The sequence below is a fragment of the Periplaneta americana genome, chromosome 6 (genome assembly GCF_040183065.1).
Source record: "Periplaneta americana isolate PAMFEO1 chromosome 6, P.americana_PAMFEO1_priV1, whole genome shotgun sequence".
Lineage (NCBI taxonomy): Eukaryota > Metazoa > Arthropoda > Insecta > Blattodea > Blattidae > Periplaneta > Periplaneta americana.
The window spans coordinates 104,452,619-104,476,954 of record NC_091122.1 but is presented as its reverse complement, the minus strand read 5'-3'; the positions used below and the strand labels follow the sequence as shown (position 1 = coordinate 104,476,954).

Here is a 24,336-nt window from a genome sequence, read left to right as displayed (position 1 = left end):
ATCCTCGACATAAGGCTAGTCAGTATAAAGTTTTCGACGTAGTACGTGGGCTTGCTGGTAAGGTTATGGAGAAATTTTAAAGCCATTCTTTTGATGATATCACTACAATCTACAGAGAACTAGAGACCTCATGAAGATAAGCACTTGAATATTATACATACCATTGTTATTTTATAAATAAACATTGATGAAGACTCGAACAATGAACATACCCTGCAGCTTCTTCAACACGGCCACTTCCATCTTCAGAACCTGTTTTGGCTGCCGAGCAGATTCCACTTTAAGAGCCACCTGTTCTTTTGTTACAAGATCTAAGCCTTCATAGATCTCTCCGAATCCCCCACCTCCTATCTTCCGAACCTGTAGATGACAAACATCATTCCAATATTCACCCAAGAAGAAATCCAACATTCCCTTCCCCCCCCCCCCCAAAAGGACAAGGAACAAAGTGCACTCCAGAACCAAAATTAACTAAGAAGTAATGTTACACTGTAGCCGATACGAAGATTATAATATATTGTATGCGTGCATTAGAAAATTAAAACCTATATTTTTGGGCAAATATGTTCTTAAATACCGTATTCAAAAGCAAGATCAACAAATAGTCATATTTATTTTTATTCTTTTTCTCCAAACCTTGGAGACAATATAGTTAAGATTATAATTAGCATAAAATCAAATCCTTTTCTTGGTTTGAAAAAAGTGACACAATTTTGTGTTCTATAAATTTAAGTACCGGTAGTGGTATACGGAAGGAGAAACATGTCTTTGTCAATAGATTATTCATAAACTCGTTTCTTTCAGTGTTGATGTAACAACATTTGATTCTATTTATAAGAGAAAAGCAAATAAGTATTATGACTCATCCTCATTATCTGAGAACAACAAGAATTCCATCCTCAAGACTCAAATCCGTACATCCAAACACAAAGAAGGTACCGGTAATGCTCTGTGTTGTTGCACAACAATTACAGTTCTATCAAATCAGGCTATATCCCATGAGTTCAAAATTTGACATATGCCGAAATTCTTCCACCACTGAGGAAACGTCTAGTACCGTACATTTAAATGTTAGAATATTTAAAATAGAAGTTACACAAATTAAAAATTCCATTATTGCAACACTCTAACATAAAAGTATTAAAAAATTCACCATTTTCAATTAAGTGAACATTGTAAATAACCAACGTATAACTTAACGGCTCATAACAAAAAGTGCACATTAATTCCAACAAATACAATAAACATCTACAGAAACTTCTTTACTTAAACACACAGCAGAAAATATGTAGATGGTGTACATTATTATTTGATGCTTAAATTAATCTAAATTAGTACAAGTACATGAAAAACTATATTTAAGCCTTATGAAGTGTTTGTACTATAGTACATTACGAATTTCTAAAATATCATTTCTTTCTAAGTTACAAAATGATCTCTGTATACATCTTATAGACCTATGGCTTTAAGATTGTGTAAGTAGGAAAATGCTATGATTAGAGAAAAGTAGAGAATTATTACAAAAGTCAAGTAATGGAATCATCACTTTGTATTACACCTAATAAAGTGACTTTAATGAAGTTGTCATTTTTTTTTATTCTAGGGAAAAAAAAAACAGGACTGAAAATAATAAATTAAGTAACGAACACTGAATGGATGGGAGATAATGTATTCATGGACTGACAAAGTAAAATCAAAAACGAGGAGAAAGATAGAGGAGAATAAGAAGTAACTTATAATGAATGTGAATGAAATTTAGTCAACTTCTACCATAGATCAACAGAGGACATGGCAATAAACACTTTTTATCAACAAGACAGTGGCGGATTTTCAGGTGCAGTATGTGAAGAGGCACTACACCTAAATTTTAGCTTGTATTATTATTTTTTAATATAACAATCTTCAAATAGATACCTATCTTACGAACACACTCTAATCTATTGTGACAGCCTGTAGCTTTGAGTTGTTATGGGGGTGACTCAAGGATGAGAGTAAAAGCTGATGACCGTCAAGGCTTGCTTTGCAGGGTGGAACAAGTGCCAATGAAGAAAATTTCGGAGAAATATTTGCATGAAGAGGTTCGGTTGCCATGGTAACCAACATGAACAAAACACTTGTCCACTTCATATCTACTCCGAGAGTGAACAACATCCTACCAGAAACGAAATATTTTCATTGGGCTGAATACCAGTTTACAAGGAATCCTTGGGGTCTTGCTGTTGTCCTCACATCTTATTTTTATTGTGAGCTCAGTGTCAGTGCAAGGTGGTTGGTTTCTCTGTAGTGAGTTAGTGAAATGTGTTAATGAATCTGGTAAATGATACTGTTTATAATTTGTTACAAACATCTTTTTTTTTGGATGGAAAGATGAAGCAAAGAAAGATGTTTTAAACTATGGCCTGACCATTGATATTCTTGATATTTCAGTTAAAAGATACAATAAAAAAACGGGAAATCGTATAATATTAAATTTAAGAGTTCCTGGTTTGTTGACATTTATTGGTTATGCAGTAGCTGAAGTATGCAACAGTTTTGTTGGCTATGTTTACTTTTTAGTAATAAAAACAACGTGTGGAATAAAGAAGGGTTTATGGCTTCATAAACATTACCAGATCTCTCCATAAGCATGCAGATTCGGAAGAACATTTGAAGTGCAAATTGCAGCTTAACACATTCGTAAAAAACAGAAATACTATACCTGATATCCTTCAAGAGAATAGGAGACTTATAAATGAACGGTTTAATGAGAATGTACGATTAAATAGACTTTTCTTAGAGGTAATAACTGATGCAAAGCTGTATTTGTGCAAACAGGAACTTCCGTTCAGGAGCCAGGACAAAAGTGTTTCTTCGCTAAATCGTGGAAATTTCAAAGCATTTATTATTTTTATAATATTAAGAAGTACCTTAAAAATACAGAATCATTACAGCAAAATAAATAGTACTGTACCTATATTCAGTGGAGACTGTAAGACAATTCAAAACAAACTTATCGACTACATTTCAGATTATATACATGAACATGTAAAAACTGAAATTAATAGTTCGTTTTTCTTTTCTGTGCAAGTAGATTATACCACAGATTACTTGTCAGACGTCCTCTTATTATTTATAGTGAGATATGTTAATGTAAAGGGAAAAATTTTGGAGAGATTTTTAGGCTTTCATAACGTAAGTGTAGACAGATTAGCAGAACCATTTTTTCAATTGTTGCATGGTGTCTTAAAAGAATCTAACAGGACACTTACAAGTTATTCTCTCTTGCTGTGACGATTCCCTCAACTGTTACATTGGTGAAAAGAGTTTAACTTGCTCACAAAGAATAAAAACACATGTAAGAAACACAATATCACGGAGCTGACTTTCATCTTTGTCGAACAATGCAACAGAAAAGGAACCCTTAGCTCAACTTCTGCATGTCACCCCTTTTCAGCGATATTATCGACAGGTTTGCTGCCCTAAAGGATAGAAGGAGCGATCTGATCTACAAAAAACAGGTACCGGTAAGTTATGCATGGCTGATTCACTGATTTACTGATATTTCACTTTTAAAGAAAGTAGTTACCCGGTATGGTTTTTTTTATGCATGCCTGTAAGTACTTCTTCACTTACTATTCGAGGCAAGAGCTGCCACTGCAACAAGAATGCATGTTTTCGTAAAAATCTAGAAACAGACTTTAAAACACAATACTTTCTCTGTATTTTATAACGAGGAACTTACATTCTCTATGGGCAAAGTGAGGAAGAAAGAGAAATAAAGAGAAAGAGGAAAGAATAAAGAATACATATATATATATATATATATATATATATATATATATATATATATATATATAGTGTGTGTGTGTGTGTGCGTGTGTGTGTGTGTATGTGTGTGTTTGCGTAAACATTTATAATTTTAATTCTTTCATTTTCAGAGATAGAAAAATTCTCTTAACTTCAAACTATAGCTCAGAAATTACTGCTCACATCCAATATATGACTAATGTATTATTTGTTTCACTGAAATAAGTTCTCTTTTCAAAATTCTAATGGGTCATTCCATGAAATGAAGGACAAAAGCAGTGAATTTTTAAATCATTTTCTCTGAAACCTCCATATTTCCTTGATGTGAACTTAGACAACAATAATATTTTTTTCTTCTGGAAATGCATTATTCTTGTATTTTCCCGCGAGTTACTTTCGTGGTTATTAGTGCTTGCTACACCGGTTTAAGCAACTCTTTCAGTGTACAAAATTGCCTACTTCGGAGATTTATATTATATACGTATTACTACAAACTATTATTATTATTATTATTATTATTATTATTATTATTATTATTATTATTATTATTATTATTATTACCGGTATTATTATTATTATTATTATTATTATTATTATTATTATTATTATTATTATTATTATTATTATTATTATTATGTTCATAGTGAATTATATAAATTAGTCAGGAAAATAAAGATTAGCAAACGTAGAAGTATTAGTATATACTGTACTGCCATTGTGTTTGATGAATTGTTTCAAACTTTCGTGCCAGAATAAAATTTAAGTACAATAATAATAATAATAATAATAATAATAATAATAATAATAATAATAATAATAATGTGTACCTAACTAGGGTTTCTATTGTTTAAAAAAAACGAAACAATAAGTTAATACAATTAAATACGGTATAAATATTGATTTAGAATTGATTAGGAGGCATATTATTAAACCCTGGTTGGGACGACTGTATCTACTCGTATTTGATAGGTTGCCATATGTATTGTTAATTTGTAATCATTAAATAGTGGGTGATGCGGATTAAGAACTGAAATACATATAATCCGCCATCACGCGAATACATACATACATACATACATACATACATACATACATACATACATACATACATACATAAATACATAAGTGTTCCGCCCATGGGCAGGTCTTTCACTGCAAACCCAGCATTCTCCAACCTTTCCTATTTTCTGTGTTCCTCTTAGTCTCCGCATATGATCCACATATCTTAATGTCCTCCTCTATCATCTGATATCTTCTTCTGCCCCGAACTCTTCTCCCAATCACAATTCCTTTCAGTGCATCTTTCAGTAGGCAGTTTCTTCTCGGCCAGTGACCCAACCAGTTACTTTTTCTCTTTCTGATCAGTTTCAGCACCATTCTTTCTTCACCCACTCTTTTCAACACAACTTCACTCCTTATTCTGTCTGTCCACTTCACAAGCTCCATTTTTCTCCATATCCACATTTCAAAAGTTTCTATTCTTTTCTCTTCATTTCGTCGTAATGTCCATGTTTCTGAGTCATATAATGTCACACTCCACACAAAGCACTTCACTAGTCTCTTCCTTAGTTATTTTTCCGGAGGTCCGCAGAAGTTGCTCCTTTTTCTATTAAAAACTTCCTTTGCCATTGCTATCCTCCTTTCGACTTCCTGGCTATAGCTCATGTTACTGCTTATAGAACATCCCAAGTATTTGAAGCTGTTCACTTGCTCTACTGCCTCATTTAGGATTCGCAAGTTTACCTTCTTTATTTTTCTTGCGATAACCATGGTCTTCGTCTTGTTTGCATTTATCGTCATCCCATACTGCTCACAGTTGTCATTTAGCGCCAGTAGCATATCCCTTAGTATCGTTTCCTCTTTTGTTAACAACGCCATATCATCAGAAAATCTTATGCACTTTATTTTTCTTCCCCCTACTTCTATCCCTCCCATCTTCTGAAAACAGTTCATCAAATATTCCAAGTAGATGTTGACAAGGATAAATAATAAAGGGCATCCTTGTCGTACTCCTCTCCCTATTTCACTTCCTTTTGACACTTCTTCTCCTATCCTGACTCTGACTCGTTGTTTCATATAACAGCCTCCTGTCTTTCCAATCCACACTTATTTTCTTCAGGATGTCCATCAGTTTGTTCCAATCCACTCTGTCAAATGCTTTTTCTAGGTCCACAAACATTATATACACTTCTTTATTCTTTTCTAGATATCTTTCGCAGATTGTTCATAGTAGTCCAATTGCATCCATTGTACCTTTTTCTTTTCTGAAGCCAAACTGCTGTTCTTCCATCTTAGAATATGAATGTCGATTCATTATTCATAGGAGACTCTTCGCCGAGTGCGATATCAGGCTGATAGTCCTGAACTTCTTACATTTCCTGGCATTATTTTTCTTCGGTATTGGCAGCAACACTGTCTCCGTAAAATCTTCAGGTCATTCACCTTTCTCATATATTTCGTTGTATAATAATTGAATTGACGTGAATAAATAAATATTATTATTATTATTATTATTATTCTTATTAATATTAATATAAACAGAGAGATAATGACCTAAGATAAGTTATGACAAGTTTATACTTTAACATTACGTGTCCATTTTGCTTAAAATGAGAGTTAAGTACAACCACATGTCGCATAACCCTCTTTTTTAATTATTTAGTTCTCTTAGTATTCATCCTTATCTTCAAACACGGTTTAAAAATACACTGTTGATATTATACAAGAATTTATTTTGAAATCTGAAAATATGTAACATGAATGAAGGTAGCATGAGTTGTGTATATGTAACATTACCTACAATGACATTTAGATTAAATTTCCCTTCAATATTTCACTTAATGATATGTTAAAATTCTTGAAATAAGACAGCAAGAAACAAAATTACTTTCAATGTGTGTCTCCCACCAAGTTTTTAGGTTTGGCCTAACATCTCCCATTGTGTTTGTATCAATTGCTTCAAAGCTTCGTGGCAGACTCAAATTTAAGTACAATGTTTAAAAATATTACAACCATAAAAGGGATATGCGTTACATAAGTACATTGCATTAAGTCTACCATATAAGAAGGAAAAGTTGTAATCTCCTTTTTAAGGAAGGAGGCCAGATATGGTTATCAGGTAGGTATTAGCTATTTGACTTCAAATTCTGTTTCTAAGAATTCTTTGGTGCAAACTGCAGATTGATGAGTCAGCTACTATAGTTCCTTTCAAGGAAGGGGGTGAATTAATATCTACGATATTGAAGTTGGAACCTAGTATTAGTCAAATTTGATGACAGTATAACCAAAGTTTCAGGTACCGGTATGTCGCAAAGTTCTGTAAATGAAGTTGTTGTTTTTTAGTCAACTGTCCGAAGACAGGTCTGAACCTCATAAGTGATACCAACAAGGCACCACTTATAAGGCAACTAGGCCAGGAAATAATGGGGTAGGGTGGCCAATTCCTTTCCCCCCTCCATTCATACATAGCCAACTAACTACATACAGTATTACAGTAGTCGAACTTCAGATGCGTATAAACAATTGTTCTTCCTTTGACACATATCATCAAGTGAGATGTACTGCCTGATAATAGATGTACACATCAGCGAGAACCTCAATGAGAGGATTATGTTAAATTAAAATAATGTTTCTGAAGAGTGCTGGCAGATATGGATTACTTTTTACAATCAATGAAGAAGACACATCATATGTAAAATTGAAACACATTTTATGCAAGTTATCTACATCAGTTGTTGAAATGAAAGAGGACAGAATGTTTTAAAAATTTTACAAGAAACTTGATACCAAAGAAGTGTAATTGGGTTTATATTATGTAACACCTTTAAATTTAACATTCTTTTAAAATAAAATGTTAATTTCTCATTGCGTATGCAGTGAAAATTTAAAATGATAGGGGCGTCATACACCAGTAAGAAAATCATCTTGAGTGGCAATATTATAGAAGAAAATTGTTAAAAAAGTTTATTTTTTTATATTTTCCACTTTTCGCTTCATACACCAGTAAGAAATCACCTTGCGTGGTAATATTATAAAAGACAGTTGTTAAAGAAGTTTATTTTTCTAAATTTTTGACTAAGATTTACGAATCATTTTGTGTAACAAAACATAATGATCACTAATTTACATTTAGGGACAAAATGTAACGTGAGTTATCAGCACTTTCTAAAATGACTGACTGTATGTTCTAAATATATTAAACAGTAATAGTCATAAAACTGGAAATATGTAAGGCTTTTACTTTCAGAGAGATATGAAGTAAAATTATTGTCTTTGCGTGGAATGTCTTGTGTGTATGTGTGTATAACGTGAGTTACAACAACTATTTTATCAATAAATCACAAATAATTATAGTCCCGATTATATTGGTTACTGCCATGAAGAATGTTCCTAAATAGAATAAATAAGCCAAAAAAAAAAAAGGCTTTCGTAATAGCTTTACTTTCTGTTTCAGTATAGGACCTTGCATCTGTAACTAATCCTTGGCATGACTCATAATTGGCCAGATCTGGAAGCTGTATGAAATGAAGTGTATATATTGTGGTATTGACTTCGGGCCAGATAGCGGACTAGAAGGACGAGCTATGGGCTGACTCATCTGTCAACATATTGTTATCCATATGTTAGGTACTCACTCACTGGGATCAACTGGTACGATATAATACAATGCAATACAATACAATACAATACAATACAATACAGTATCGTATAATATCTATACCAATAATAAATCTGTAGCCGAAATTTTTCTGGTAATTTTCGATTTTCCAAAAATAATTGGTCCTAACATATATAATTAACCACCCTGAAACCGAAAATCGCTTTATTGAAATTTTTGTCTGTCTGTCTGTATGTTTGCTACCTTTTCACGCGATAATGGCTGAACGGATTTCGATGAAAATTGGAATATAAATTAAGTTCGTTGTAACTTAGATTTTGGGCTATATGGCATTCAAAATACATTATTTAAAAGGGGAGTTATAAGGGGGCCTGAATTAAATAAATCGAAATATCTCGCTTATTATTGATTTTTGTGAAAAATGTTACATAACAAAAGTTTCTTTAAAAATAATTTGCGATAAGTTTTATTCCTTGAAAAATTTTGATAGGACTGATATTTAATGAGATAAATGAGTTTTAAAATTAAAATAACTGCCATCTAAGGCCGTGTAATGAATTAAAAAACAAATGACTTCGTCTATAAGGGGCCTTGGACAGCAACAATCGAAAGCTATGAAAGATAGCCTACAGAGAATGTTTCTGTGTTTGTATGAAGTAATATCAGAAGCTAAATTAACAGATTTGTATAATTAATTATTATTTCACTATTGGAAAGTGTAGTTTCTCTAGATGGACATAATGCTATAATGTTATTACAGTAACTTCTGATATGATATAATATAATATAATATAATATAATATAATATAATATAATATAATATAATATAATATAATATAATATAATATAATATAATATAATATAATATAATATAATATAATATAATATAATATAATATAATATAATATAATATAATATAATATAATATAATATAATATAATATAATATAATATAATATAATATAATATAATATAATATAATATAATATAATATAATATAATATAATATAATATAATATAATATAATATAATATAATATAATATAATATAATATAATATAATATAATATAATATAATATAATATAATATAATATAATATAATATAATATAATATAATATAATATAATATAATATAATATAATATAATATAATATAATATAATATAATATAATATAATATAAGTTATTTGAAGGGTTCAGAACCATAGTGGGCCAAGCACCATTTACTGAATACGTAGAAAACAAGGGTTAAAATTAAGTTATTACCATAATTCAATGGAAACATATAGCAAGTAAAATAAAGTATGCACATTAAATCTAAATGATGTCAATGTTCATTAAACTATGGTTGCATGTAATAAAAATTAAGAAACATGTTAAAGGAATTGTCATTGCACCAAATGAGTGGTCTCTGGACCAAAATGATCGCATTTTAATTATTCAAATACAATTTAAATTAAGTAACATATTAAACGATTTATCCTTCTATGAAACACGAATGTTCCCTGGATCAAATGTCCTATTTTAATTATGTAATTACTTTATATTTATTTCTAACGGGTGCAGCGGAGCGCACGGGTATGGCTAGTAATATAATATAATATAATATAATATAATATAATATAATATAATATAATATAATATAATATAATATAATGTAATATAATATATGGAATTAGTCTTAAAATTGCCTTCAAAATACCCTACTGCCGGTACAACAATTCTGTACTTAGAAGGCATGCGGTAGCATCATAGTTGATGAGTTGCACTACAAGCTGGAAGGTTGCAGGTTCGATTCCTGATGGAATCATAGATTTTATCCATTGATCTAATCCTTCCTGTCACCGTATGGCCTTCATTCAGCCTCCAACAGAAATGACTATCGTGGTTATTTCCTTGGTGGCAAAGGTGGCCTGCACATAAAACGATAATAGTGCTATTCAGTGCTGATCCCACCACTCTAAAGGCCTTTCGAGGGGTAGATAATTCTGTACTTAGACAAAACTGACAATTTACTCCCTAGGGATATTTCACAGTGACTAACGTAACAATCATATATAAATTGTGGATACATACATGAAACATAATAAATGCTGGTAGGCTATTTTTATATTAGTACCATATTATTTAGTACATAAAGCTCTATTGATGGAATTAAAAAGAACGTTTTAAATGTCAACTCTATTTATACAATACTCATTTTAGGTAGTGTGACAAACGTAACATTTTTATTACCCTCTGAAAATAGAGACATAAACTAAACAATTTTTCTCTGATTTGGTTGTTTACAAAATGAAACTATAAATTGCATAATTAATAATATGTTTTAGATAAGCTTCGTTGAAAATTTCACATTTTAATTATGAATAGAACACCCAATATATTAATATATGTCAATACATGTGTGTGTCTAATCTAACGTGACTAACATAACAGAAAGTAACATGCACAAAAGTAACTGAATACGCATTTACTGAACAAGTTTTATTACTGCGTAAGAAGAATAGCATTACATATTTCATCTAAGGCTTCATATCTGCAAGTTTTTACAATGAATACTTAATCAATTAATACATAATACTTAATATCCATATGGAAATAGACACTCCTATAGCCAGAATCTTACAACAATTTCACATCTGTTGCAACTGCCTCCTCATCTCCTGTATTCTTGTAGAGGTTAATGAAAAGTTGTCCTACTTTCACTACACTGTGGGTCCACATCTGTGGAGTAACGGTCAGCACGTCTGGCAGCGAAAACAGGTGTGGCCCGGCTCCGATTCCCGGTTGGGGCAAGTTACCTGGTTGAGGTCTTTTCTGGGGTTTTCCCTGCAAATGCTGGATAATTGTCGATGCTGGACCCCGGACTCATTTCACCGGCATTATCACGTTCATTTCATTCAGACACTAAATAACCTAAGATGTTGATAAAGCAACGTAAAATAACCTAAAATAAAATAAAACTACACTGTGGCATGCCTTTATTCCGTGTATGGACTTAACTTGAGCAAACGTGTTTTCAAGTTCATTCTCATCATCTTCCATATTAGATAGGGGTATACACAAGCAGTTAACTTTATAATCATGTTAATAGAAGTCTTATACCAATTTGTTTAGTCTCTTCTGATGGAGTCCAGCAGTTCACTCTCTTAGTTCTTGTTTGTTCTTCATTTTCCACACAACAAGCTTTTTCAGGACAACTTTTCTCTTGTATGGACTTGCTGGAAGTGAAGAGTGAACTCCTCTTACAGTTTCCCCAAATGTTTCGTAGTGATTTGTACGGGAAATGAAGAGCTATGGACATCTGCTCTCTATATAGCTTTTTTTTTCCTTTTCATATTACGCATACAGATTTTTCCTACTTCTGCTTCCTCCTTCTTGAACTCATTATTTCTTCCTCTTTCTCTGTATCATCTCATATCTTCCTACGCTTTTTGCCTTTCTTCAGCTATTTTATGTGCAGTCCTGAGTGCATGACTGTCTTGCTTTCTCCCCTTGGAAGTCTTTGCCATGCTCTAGAACCCACTATTAAAATATCTAACAACAGCAAGACTTTGGCAGGAAAAGAGTACATCTGTTTGCTTATAACTTTTCAACATGAAGCGTGACTAATGTAACAAAATTTTAATGTTACATTAGTCACAATTGGATGTTACGTTAGTCACAGTAATATTTAAAAACTGTTTTTAAATTTAAAATTAAATTATGGCTGATGGCAGTCAGTATATGTAGTACTAAGAGAATGTAGCATTTCAGTTCAATAAATATTATACATGTTTCAGGAACTGAAAAATATTTCATTTTTGTGACTAACGTAACCCACGATTTAGTATGTATTCAACATGTTACAAGTACTTACTGATTCAGAGTAGTATGCAAATACAATCACAAATTAGAACTAGAATACCTGTACTAACAGTAAGCAGCATAGTTATGCAGACATGATCAACTCATGTGATTTTTATCGTGCAGTTAGAAAGGTTATCACTCCACTCTCTTAAAGAAATTAAGCGTCACAGAGTGTTTCTTTTACGCGGTATTATCAAATTAATGAAGTTCTAGTGCCATATTTTATTATTAATAATGTTCAGTTGATGGGACTAGCACTTCAATTGTTTATATTTATGTCTGCTTTATTGTGTAATGTCCCCCTAACTTATATCAAAGGATGATAATCCTCTCATATCAGATATTATGTTAAAGATTGGTCCTGGGCATGAGAAACGATTTCAAAGAATTCAAGACTGCCGTTGTTTCAAAACACAGTGGAAACAATCTCTCTGTTTACAGTAATTTTCAGTATTTAATTCAGTTCACTGCAGTATAATTCTAATACACGGGTTTTCGAACTGTGGCATGCATATGCAAATCGATATGCCAACGTTTTTCCTGCAACCACACAGATGGTTCAGTACTAGTGCGCTGATAAGCCAGGGGTTCAGGTTCAAATCCCGGTCGACCCATCTTGAATTTATAACTTGTATTAAGCAAGTTCATGTTGAAGGCAACATGAGTGTAATATAGGCCAACTGCTTACGGTGCACTCTGGTGAACTAAGTGGTCTACGCTTCTCAGCACTAGTGATATCTATGAGCCATGCTAGTAGAGACGGTGAAAATACCGGTGAGTTAATGGCCCACTATTGCACACGCGCATGACGCTTAAACACACACACACACCAAAGCCTTTGCTGAAATTGAATAAAATATTGCCCCAAGAAATTAATGAACCAATCTTTTTCATGTTCTTAAATGAACCAAAGAAGAACACCAAAGATGATGGAATATAGGCCTAATATTGTTTGTTAAAAAACCCTGCAAAATAACATATGAGGAAATTAAACCATTTTCTTTCTAAGTGTCTCATTTGAATAGGCAGACGATAACTAAAACGACCTAAAAGTGGTCAGATCACGACACATCTCCGATTGATGGGTTTCTACAGTGAGTAACTCGCCTGCTGAATTTATAAACAGGTTGACGAAACTGCAAGATATTCTCCTAGTGTGAGACTTTCAAGAGTAGAAGATGAATGGCTTCCTACTATTTTATTTTTCTTTTACTAATGGCAGGTACTTGACCGTTCGTCATTCAGACATAAGGAACCAGTTATGTAGAACAATTTACCGAGAGAGAAGTTGCCCAGGGTGCAACATATGAAAATGGTCTACACTACACCTTGGGTGAGATGAGATGATGATGGAGATTTGTTGGGATGTGACTGGGGAACTGGAACTCCCGGAGAAAACCCCTGTGTTACCTGGATCATGGGCTTGCACAATACAAGTTATAAATCGGAGGTACACCAGAGATCAAACCAGGTTCACACGACTATAAGTCCAGTGCTCTAGGCACTAGACCACTGTGGTAGCACCTACTGACACCTAGCTTCTGGAAATGGAAAATCTGACATTCAGAATGAAGTTCAGGAAACAGGATTAAGATAACAATGCCAGATATTATAAGGTATACAAAGGTCAAAATGCTACGGTATATCAGATACATAGCTTCAATTTATTCCAAAACCTAATTTAATATAGAAGAATCCATTGACTTCTTATTTTCAGCCTCCGAATTTATTTTTATGTCTGTTCACAAGGGATTCAGTTGTCAACAAAGTGATCACAAGATAACTAGTTGTCAATAGAACTACACATTGCTATAATTATACTCGTATTGTGAAATGAATAGATGCTAAGTTAGTTAAAGCAGTACTTCATTGTTATGGTTGATATTACCTATTTTAAAATAATTCAAGAGCACATATTTCTTAATATACATTCTGCAACACAGTAACATCAATACCTAAACGATTCTCAATCTAAGTTTGTCATAATGTTTTGCATGTGTTTCTATAATCTCTTGTGCAACAAAATATTAAAATCGTACATTATATTTTATTAGGCCGGATTAGTTGGTAGAGCAACTGACTACGGACTGGGTTCGATCTCTGGTGGTGACGGGATTTTCTCGTTGCCAAACTTCCAGAACAGCCCCAAGGTTCACTCAGCCTCCTATCAAATTGAGTACTGTACCAGGTCTGTGCCGAGGGTAAAAGGCAGTCAGTGCGTGGTGCCAACCACATCACCTCATTCTAGTGCTGATGTCAAGAAAGCAAGGAGCTTTATCTCCATGCCCCCCAAGTGGAATGGAAGGGGCTCCCTTTACCTTTCTTATCTTTTATAAGTTTCATTTTAATAATCTCGAAACTATTTACCCTTTTATTACAGATTCACAAAAATGTCTTTGAACAAAATATGCTTACTTTTCGATAGTGTTTATAATTCTGAAAAAATAACAATGAGATGAAACAACACATAAAAAATTCGCACGCCAGAAATTTTCAAAATAAGTGTAGTATCTTTATGGTCTAAGATATCTTATTCGGAAATTGTTAATTAGAACACAAATAGTTTCAGAATGCTCAAATAATCATTATTTTGAGACAGTACTGTCAGTCAAACATAAATATGTATGATGCTTCTTTCATTCACATACATTGAAATGCACCTAAAATATTAGAAACAAATAAAACGTACATATTATCAAAATAGATTCTATTTCATGGTTATCGAAAGAAAAATAAAGAAAGTAAACATATGAATTCGAAATGAGGGACCAATACAAGTGGGCAGCTTCAATGGGGTGTACCACAAGTAGTAACATGAGTTTCTACCAGAAAGGCAAAAAGAGTATTGTAATGACAAAGGAAGCTTTTAATAGAAAACTTAACATTTTCATTTTCTGTGGACCTTTGGGAAAAACACATAAATAAAAAGAAATTTTAAAAAATTAAGGAAGAGCGATGAAGTGCTTTGTGTGTAGTGTGGTACTGTATGGGACAGAAACACAGACATTACGATGGAGTGAAGAGAAATGACTAGAAGCATTTCAAATATGGATATAGAGAAGAAAGGAGCATGTAAAATGGACACTAAAATAAGAATTGAAGCTGTGCTAGAAAGAGTGAGTGAGGAAAGAATACTGTCGAAACTAATCAGGAAGAGAAAAAGAAACTGGCTGGGTCACTGGTTAAGAAGAAACTGTCTGCTGAGGGATGCACTGGGAGGAATGATGAACGGGAAAAAAGTTCGGGGAAGAAGAAGATCCAAGATGATAGGCAGCATTAAGATATATTGATCATACGGGGGGAGGGGGGCGGAAGATAAGAGAAAGGTTGAAAATAGGAAAGATTGAAGAATGTCGAGTTTGCAGTGAAAGACCTGCCCTTGGATAGAAATCTATGAATGAATGAATGAATGAATGAATGAATGAATGAATGAATGAATGAATGAATGAATGAATGAATGAATGAATGAATGAATGAATGAACGAATGCATTATATTCTATATTATACTGAAATTAAGTTGATACATTTGGGAAGATGTAAGTGTAGTTTAAATTTTTAGATATAGGTTCGTGAGACAAATTTAGTTCGACAGAAATGTAAAAGAAACTTCTCTGCCTGCAATAAAATATTTACATCATTCAATGGTATTACACCTGCTTTACTTACCACTTTCCATCGCTCTTTGACCACATGGCCAGGCTGCAGCAGATCTTCACTTGTCATGGTGATGTTGTTGTTTTGGTCTGTTGATTCGTCCCCTACATGGTGCAGCGGGATTTCTTGCTTCCTGAAATAAGAAATGATTTATATTAATAACAGCAGGTATACTCATATTGCAGAAAATTTTCTTTATGGGCAGAAAGTGAGGAAGTCCATAAGTCACAATGTTAATAAATCGATGATGTAAGAATATTTTCAGCAACACTGCCTGGCGATTCTGCAAACTTATACTATATAAGGTGAATTTTTTTTAATTTTACTGCACAAAAAATTATAAAATAATGAATGACAAAATGCATTTTAAAAGTGCGTGAGGCAGTGTTAAAATATTATTTAGTTTACTTTCGCAATATTTGAAATAAACAGTGGTAAAAACTTCTGTCATTGCTTTTATAAATATTTTTCGAATGAAGTGTCCACAATATTTTAGAATTATTTCCATTGTGAAATTCACGAGCATTCTAGTAGTCAAGGTGGTCTAGTTGCTAGACTTATAATCCTGTGGACCCGAGTTCGATCCCCAGCTTACTCCAATTTATAACTTGTGTTGGGCAAGACAGTGGTCTAGGATCACAGGGGTTTTCTCTGGAAGCTCCAGTTTCCCTGCGGCATCCCAACAAATCTCCGTCATCATATCATCACGGATGTAGTGTTAACAAGCCTCCTGTGACATATCCTGGGCAGTGGCGTATACTGGTTTAAGGGTCTGGGCTACCACTGACCCTATTATTACACAAAATATATTTTAAAATCCCTATAATAAAATTCCTTACCTATTTATATGTGAATTCCAGACGTCTTGATTGGGACGAAAATATTTTGATGACTTCGTCATTGAAATTACAGTTGGGCCGCTTGCGAAGTTTCTGTAGAAATGACTTTTCAATGGACATCAGTGCCAAGCCGGATAAACGTTCTTGTGTATGAGTTGATCTACAGTAGGATTTTATTCTCTTCAACGCAGAAAATGTTCTTTCTACCGATGCTGACATAGCTGGTATTGTCACAATTAATGATGCCAATTTAAGGACTTCAGGAATAACTTGGTTCAGCTGGTTTTCATATATGGCAGATAATATTTCAAGGATAGGTTTGTTCGAAAAATCAAAGACTTCTGCTGAATATATTACACTTAATTCATTTTTCAAACGTACTTGATCAAAGTGACTGTTATAGGACTGAAATAATTTGTTTAGTGCCTCATTCGGGAAGTTTTCTCTATAAGCAGAAAATTTTTGAGAATCTAGAAGATGTGTGAACTGAAGCTTTCCATAATCAGAAAATCTGTCAGTAATTTCCATGTGCATACGATCTAGTATGCTGTAGTACAGCTGCCTGTATTTCAATTCATCATCTCCTTTTCTTCGCTTTAATGATGGTTCCATTGTATTGTCTGAAGAATTTTCATTTTCCATATTACTCCATATGGACGGAAACCCACTACGTCTGAACTCGGATATAGTATTTTTCAACTTTGATACCTCTTGCAAGCAGTATGCTATGTCTAGACTTTTTGTCTGAAGAATATTGTAGAGCACATCTGTATGTGCGAACACTCTAGCATAGACTTCAAGAAGAAATATATTCTGAAACTGTGTGAAAAAATACAAATATCCTTGAGCCTGCACAATTACATCATCATCCCAGTTTTCTTCGGAGTCATTACAAATGATATTTTCAAAGAAAGCAGTCAGTTGTTCTCTGTATTCCTTTACTGTATTTACAAGCCGAGATGTAAAATTCCATCTAGTTGGTGCTACTTTTGGGAGTTTCTTTTTCATAAATTCCTTGAGTTTTTCTGATCTTTTAGGAGATGATGAGAAAAATGCAGCTAAACCCGACAGTGTTTTGAAAAAAATGCGGCATTCTGGAATGGTTGAAGTAGTTTGTTGCAAAACTAAATTGAGAACATGGCTGTAACAATGGACAAATAGTGCTTGAGGATACTTTTCTTGAACTTTTGTTTTTAAGCCATTAATATTTCCCGCCATAACTGAAGCACCATCGTGTGTCTGTGCAATTAACTTATTCCCGACATTGTATTCTGCTACAACATCTTCCACATGCTGAAACAAAGCAGCAGCAGTTTTACCCGAACTGACATTTGTGAATCCTATAAACCGTTCTTGAACATTGGCAGTACTGTCGACGTATCTTAAAACGGTGGACAGTTAACTCTGATTAGAGCAGTCACTTGTTTCATCAACAACAATGGCCACAAAAGGTGCTTCTTCTATTTCAGATTTTATGTTCTTTATCATAACCCCACTTATAGCAAATATTAAGTCATTCTGAATTGCGGGAGAAGTACCACGGAATATTGTTGAACTCTCAAGATGACTGGCCAGTAAATGGTCAAATTCACTTAAGGAACTTAAATATTCAATATAATTTCCTCTATTGTCTGATTCCACACTCTCATTATGACCCCGAAAATCCAATTCTTGTTTTCCTAGAAAGCAGACTGCGTTAATAAGACGCAGTAAAATCTCCCGATTTTTTTTCACAAGAGCATTGTGTTGGTTGATGTGTAGAGCTTTTTGCTTATCTAGCTGTAAATCAATTCTTGTCTTCCCAAAGTTTGCAAATTTCATGCTACTATAAATATGAGCTTTTGATTTGTCGTATTCTAGGACTGCCGTTCGAAGGGAGTTCATATTAGAAAACCCTCTTTTGACCACACATTAGTTTCGCGGCTAAATAACAAACATGGCCAGCAAAATAGTTTAGACAGTTTAGAACTACCACACAACCAATTCCACTTACCATATGATGTTGAAGTGAAATGGCGTGTGTACTCACGCTGTTTTTCTTTTACGTCCATGGACAAATTTAACTCAGTAGTTGGTCTTTCCATTTTCACAATTTCAACTTTCTCGTCGTATGTACGACGGTTAAAAGGCACTTTTAATAAACCTTCTATTACACAGTCATTTTCAACACAAACCTCTCCAGAAACTTGTTCTGCCATATTTTTCACAATATCACTTAATTGGGAAATTAAAAACTTAATAATTCACAATTAATATAACTCTTAGACACTCGAACAAATCACAAATTTAAAATACTGCACTGCAAGAACACAATCACATCCATGAGCTAGCGTACTAAGAGTAATGTTGCTTCGCGCCTGCGAAGAAACCGATCACGAGAGCGGCAACTCACCCGGCCTTACACTGCACGATGGAAACAGATGGGAGAGGGGATGGGCAGTTGTGCGACAGAACAGCGTTAGCGGAACGGTCACAGGCTACCCCTCATAGCGGCAGTTTCTCCAGTGATGCCGCCTTGACAACTTGTTTCTTTTCGAGAGCAGAGAGCGCATATAAATCTAACAATTACTTTAATTTTAATTACTGTGGTAAAACTAATACGGTAATACAAAATTATTACATTATGTTATATTATAAACTTTTTCTTTTGTAATTTCCTTGGGGGTAGCCCTGGTAGTCCGCAAAATACGCCCCTGATCCTGGGCAATGACTCTCTGGCTTCATATGGGTGAATCACGAACAGTCAAGTACCCGCCATTAGATAAAAAATTCACGATCATTCCACTGTGACGTAATAAATCTATCCTTTCGCATTTTTTTTTCTTTCCACACGAGGTGATGAGTGACATGGTGAAAAATACGGAAAGTATCGGTATGAACTCCCAATACTGTCAACAGGGAAAATGGCAGTGGCGGATTTTCAGGGGAGGTAAGAGAAGTCGTGTCTCCCCTAATATTTTGCCAGAATATCATATAACAGTATTCATTCCAGCTGAATTAAGATCATAAACAAGTTATAGCAAATGACAGACATTTTTCCTTTTATATTAATGTTACTATTTAATATGAGTAAAATGTAAATTACATCAACATGGCCACATCCACCTGATAATGTCTGCTTGCTATAGAAAATACAAATAATAATTCGTATCGAAAAAAAAGATAGTGCTGTAACTTGTACAATCAACATCAAGCGGTCTACAGTGTCTATGCCAGAGCAGGGCAGAGGAGACAACTATATGACTCGCCTCCTCGGCAACTGTAACAACAGCAGTTCAACCAATAAACCAGGTAGTTAGCAGTGTGTTTAAACCTAACTAGAACCTGCGAGAGAAGGCACATTTGGAGAAAATCTTCTCAATTTGTGGCTAGCCGCTGATAAGTGTAGTGCTAGTCTCGGCTGCTTTCGGCTATGTTCAGCTCTACTGGTAAGCACTCTCTCTCTTTTCTCTCTCTCTCTCTCTCTTTTTACTCTTGATTTTCTCTCCTTGCGTAAAAGTTTTGTTTTATGCTAGTAGATTAAATTGTTTACAGGTATTCCTCTTGTTTTTTCTTTTGTGTTTCGAGATAGCCTATATTTATTTATACAGTATATTAAATACAGAGTCCGCCAAAAAATGTATACACACTTTGTCAGACTGTATCGGGATATTGATATCGTCAATTGATTTGAATTAGGAGTATGTTGTAGTATGGTCTTTCGCTCAACAGATGTCGGTATTTTAATCACCATAGTGAGAAAACAAAATGGCTGAAGCACGCTTGACGTTCGAGCAGCGAAAATGCATTCTGAAGTGGTTTATGAGCTTTGATAATGCCGTTTAAGTGCAGCGTCAGTGGGGGCGGCACTACGAAACAGAATCCTCAAACCGCCTAACAATTAAAAGTATTATTGACAGGTTTGAGGCGCATGGAACGATTTATGATATTCACGAAGGAAAATTGGGAAGACCGCGTACAGCTAAAAGTCCTGCTTCGTCGGCTCTCGTGTTGGAAAGATTTGTTACTTCTCCACAGAAGTCTGCTATGCAAGGTGCACGTAAAGTGGGGATTAACAGTACAATGTATGGCGAATTCTAAAAGCTGCTAGGTGGAAAGTTTACATCCCACGATTACTGCACGCGATTAATGATGGCGATCCTGAACGTCGAATGCAATTTTGAGAATAGTATCAGCAAATGGTAACTGAACACAGACATATGAGGCCCAGTTTGAACTTAATGGAACAGTGAATCGGCATAACTGCGTCTGCTGGGCACCGGAAAATCCGCATGTTCGTGTGGATAAGGTGGACAATCTACCAGGGGTTCATGAGTGGTGTGGACTATCATCTAGGGGCTTAGTACGACCCTTTTTCTTTGATGGTACTGTCACTGGAGAAGTATACCTCGAAATGTTACGCACACCAATTTTACCAGGTGTACGTGCGCTTTATGGAGCTGATGATGCCTTCCACCAACAGGACGGGGTGCCACTATACTACCACCTAGCCGTACGAGCTTTCCTAGATGATAATCTGCAGGGACATTGGACTAGACGAAGAGGACTCATTGAGTTCCCCCCACGGTCGCCAGATCTAAGCTCTATGAATTTTTACTTGTGGGAACTGTGAAAGATCAAGTCTATCGACGTAAGCCGCGCACAATGGAGGATCTTCGCCAGGAGCTTACAGCGGCATGTGCAGCGATCTCCATGAAACACTGACCGACGTAGCTGCGGCGACGATCGTCGTTGCGTTATGTCTGGCCGCCAACGGCGAACATATTGAACATCTAAAGTAACCATGTGCTTAATTGAAGACAGTACTACATTTGTCATCAGTATTTAAATGTAAAACAAACACATAATAAATAGTTTTCATCCCTTAAAAAGTGTATACATTTTTTTTGGCGGACTCTGTATATTGATGGTTTAGAAATAAATGCAGGTTTGTCTCCAGTTTCTTCTAGTAATAGTTGTTCAGTATGTTGTAACTTAATTGATAGATGTGCAATCATCGAGTGAATCTGTTGTACAAGTATGTAATAGTAATGAGGTACGTGACAGGCTCTATATTTTTTAATATATAAAACGCAACCTCTCATTAGTCTTATGGCCGGTTTGTCCAAGTATTGTTAGAACACTTAACGACTGTTAAACCTTCAACAGTTTGTTAAACACAGTTTTTCCATTTGTTCAACACCAGTTTGGCTTAACAGATTCTTAACCGTTTGTTAACTTTAAATGTAGGATTTCAGTCCGTTAACTCATTTAACAAACAGTTAAACATGGCGGATAACACCACAGCTGTTCAGACAAAAGTTGTGAAAATAACATGTTATGTTTCTCTTTGAGGAATGTTTAGAGTAAGGACCGGTTTCACCAAGCTTGAGTATATCAGTCCAAATGAAACATTAACTAGTACTGAACATTGAAATATTTGCACGAATACGTTTATATGTGCACTGTCTCCGTAGACTTCAAGCTGAGCAGCTATATATGCCTCGTCGCGCTGGTTATGTCATGACTCCCCGACGGAGCAGTCAGTAGCGAGTTGGCTTGTCATCCAAGGGGCCCGTGTTCGATTCTCGGTGGTAGCCTTTTTTTTAATTAACGTAACTAATTTTTATACATGTTACCTTTCTTCATTTTTTAAATTTTGTGTAGTGAAACGAATTATTTCGCAACTCTGGCTCCACTAGGAGAATTAAAAAAAAAACTCTTTGGAGATCAATTTTCTTCCCGAAATAAAACATAGATAAACAAACAAATTAAAGAAAAATAAAATAAATACACATGTGGATCTAATACATTGTCCACATGCCACCGGCGTCTATCACTGCCTGGCATTTTCGGGCCATTGAGTCCACCAGATCGCGGAAATAGTTCTGGTCCTTAGCGAAATCTTCCCAGGTAGCCAGAACTTGATCCCAGAACTGATCTGGATTTTGAGGTGGGATGTCTCGCTATTTGTCAATCCTCCTCTTTTTCATGCTTTTCCGTGAACCGTCTCTGGACGTTTATGGCGGTGTGCGCGGGGTGATTATCCTGCTGGAAAATTAAATTTCCATCGGAAAGAAAACGATTATAAATTCCAAGAATTCAGCTCTTTCGCGTCTGTTTTAAAGCCAGTGCAAACATATTTTATCGCTAGCTATAATATAATTCTAATAAATGAAAGTTAATATACCAATTAAGTTTTGTTATGTTTGAATGCACATTATGTATTAATTTACTAATATTTCTTAGGTACCGGTATGTAGTTATAATAATCACTTTCATGTCTTAAAATAAAACTCAGTTGTATGTTACCTAGTTGACTAGTTTCAGCTTTGTCTCAGCCGTTTTTATGATATTCTAACTTATGATCAGTTTCTTCTAAAATTTTGAGTACCGGTACCACGATCTTCGTGACGCGATATCTTTTGTGAATTTTTGTGTCATTCAAATTTTCAAAATGGTCGGTTTTTAAATGGTTCACATTATCTCCAGTTGACTCTTAATTTTCGAGCAGTTCCAGATATAACAATTCTGCCTCGAAACGTTCCCCCATATTATATTGCAACTAATGAATAATTAAAAATTTAAAGACGGAAATTTCTATCACTAAATTTAATGATAGTTTTACTGGTTCGTTGGGCTAAAGATGCTTGGTGAGATATAAAAATGATTTAATGAACCAGTAAATACATCAATGAATCATTAAAACCTTAATGAAGCTTTATGAAACCGGCCATAAGACTGGTAATATATAATTTAAAAGATTTTTAGAATATTAATATAGGGAAGATAATCTTTATAAGTCAACTGATTATCATACTGACGCTTATTTCGATGCTGAGCTATTATCCATTTAATATTGAGGAAATGTGCGATCTTAACGTGGCAAGAAATTGAAGTCAGATTTGAATATCCTACAAACAGAAATAGGCCACTTGTTCCAATTCACCAGCTACTATTAACTCTAGATTCTATGTTACTGGCTCTTCAACTATAGCCGATGTCAGTAGTGCTTCAAAATACGCAGTGAGTAAATAATAAAAAGTTTCAGCAGCAATTGCTTCTTTAGGACTAAATTACATATAATTTATACATGGACCTGAATTAGAGAATTTTATATGATACGAAATTCTCCTCGGGGTTTTGTGTACAGTTGACTACACACATTCGTGTAATTATTGTCACCTGATTGTCATAATGCTGAGATTTTTCTAAACAGAAATTCATATTTAGCATTATAAAATATAACCCTACTTATAATAATTATTATTATTCAATATTAGTCAATGCAACTTTCATTTATCAACTCTCTGTACTGTATGAATCATGGCTACTGTAACAGGTTACGATTTTACACATGTTTCATGACTTACTCTACAGTACAGAATTTAAATAATAACATCAGACAATAAGAAGTTGTATTGTATATGCAAAATCATTACCAACTGCTGTTGAGTAGTTAGAATAGTATTAACGACAGTTAAAGTTAAGTGTTGGTTATTTTAAACAAAATTATGTTGGAAAAATGGAAAACATCTTAACAAAACGTTAAAAATAAACCAGTTGTTAATTTAACATTTGTTAAGCCAAATTAAACATTACTTGGAAAAAT

At 34.1% G+C, this 24,336-nt stretch overlaps 1 protein-coding gene across 10 annotated transcripts in view; it reads right to left on the bottom strand.

Moving 5' to 3' along the window:
• Positions 1–24,336, bottom strand: part of Asator (tau-tubulin kinase asator) — a 323,859-nt gene that overhangs the window by 130,542 nt on the left and 168,981 nt on the right. For all 10 annotated transcript variants that reach the window (XM_069828645.1, XM_069828649.1, XM_069828653.1 and 7 more), the window contains exons 2-3: positions 15,919–16,039; positions 213–360 (exon numbers count right to left, since the gene is read on the bottom strand). In XM_069828645.1, the coding sequence (XP_069684746.1) occupies positions 213–360; positions 15,919–16,039 (269 nt within the window). The remainder of the gene's footprint in view (positions 1–212; positions 361–15,918; positions 16,040–24,336) is intronic.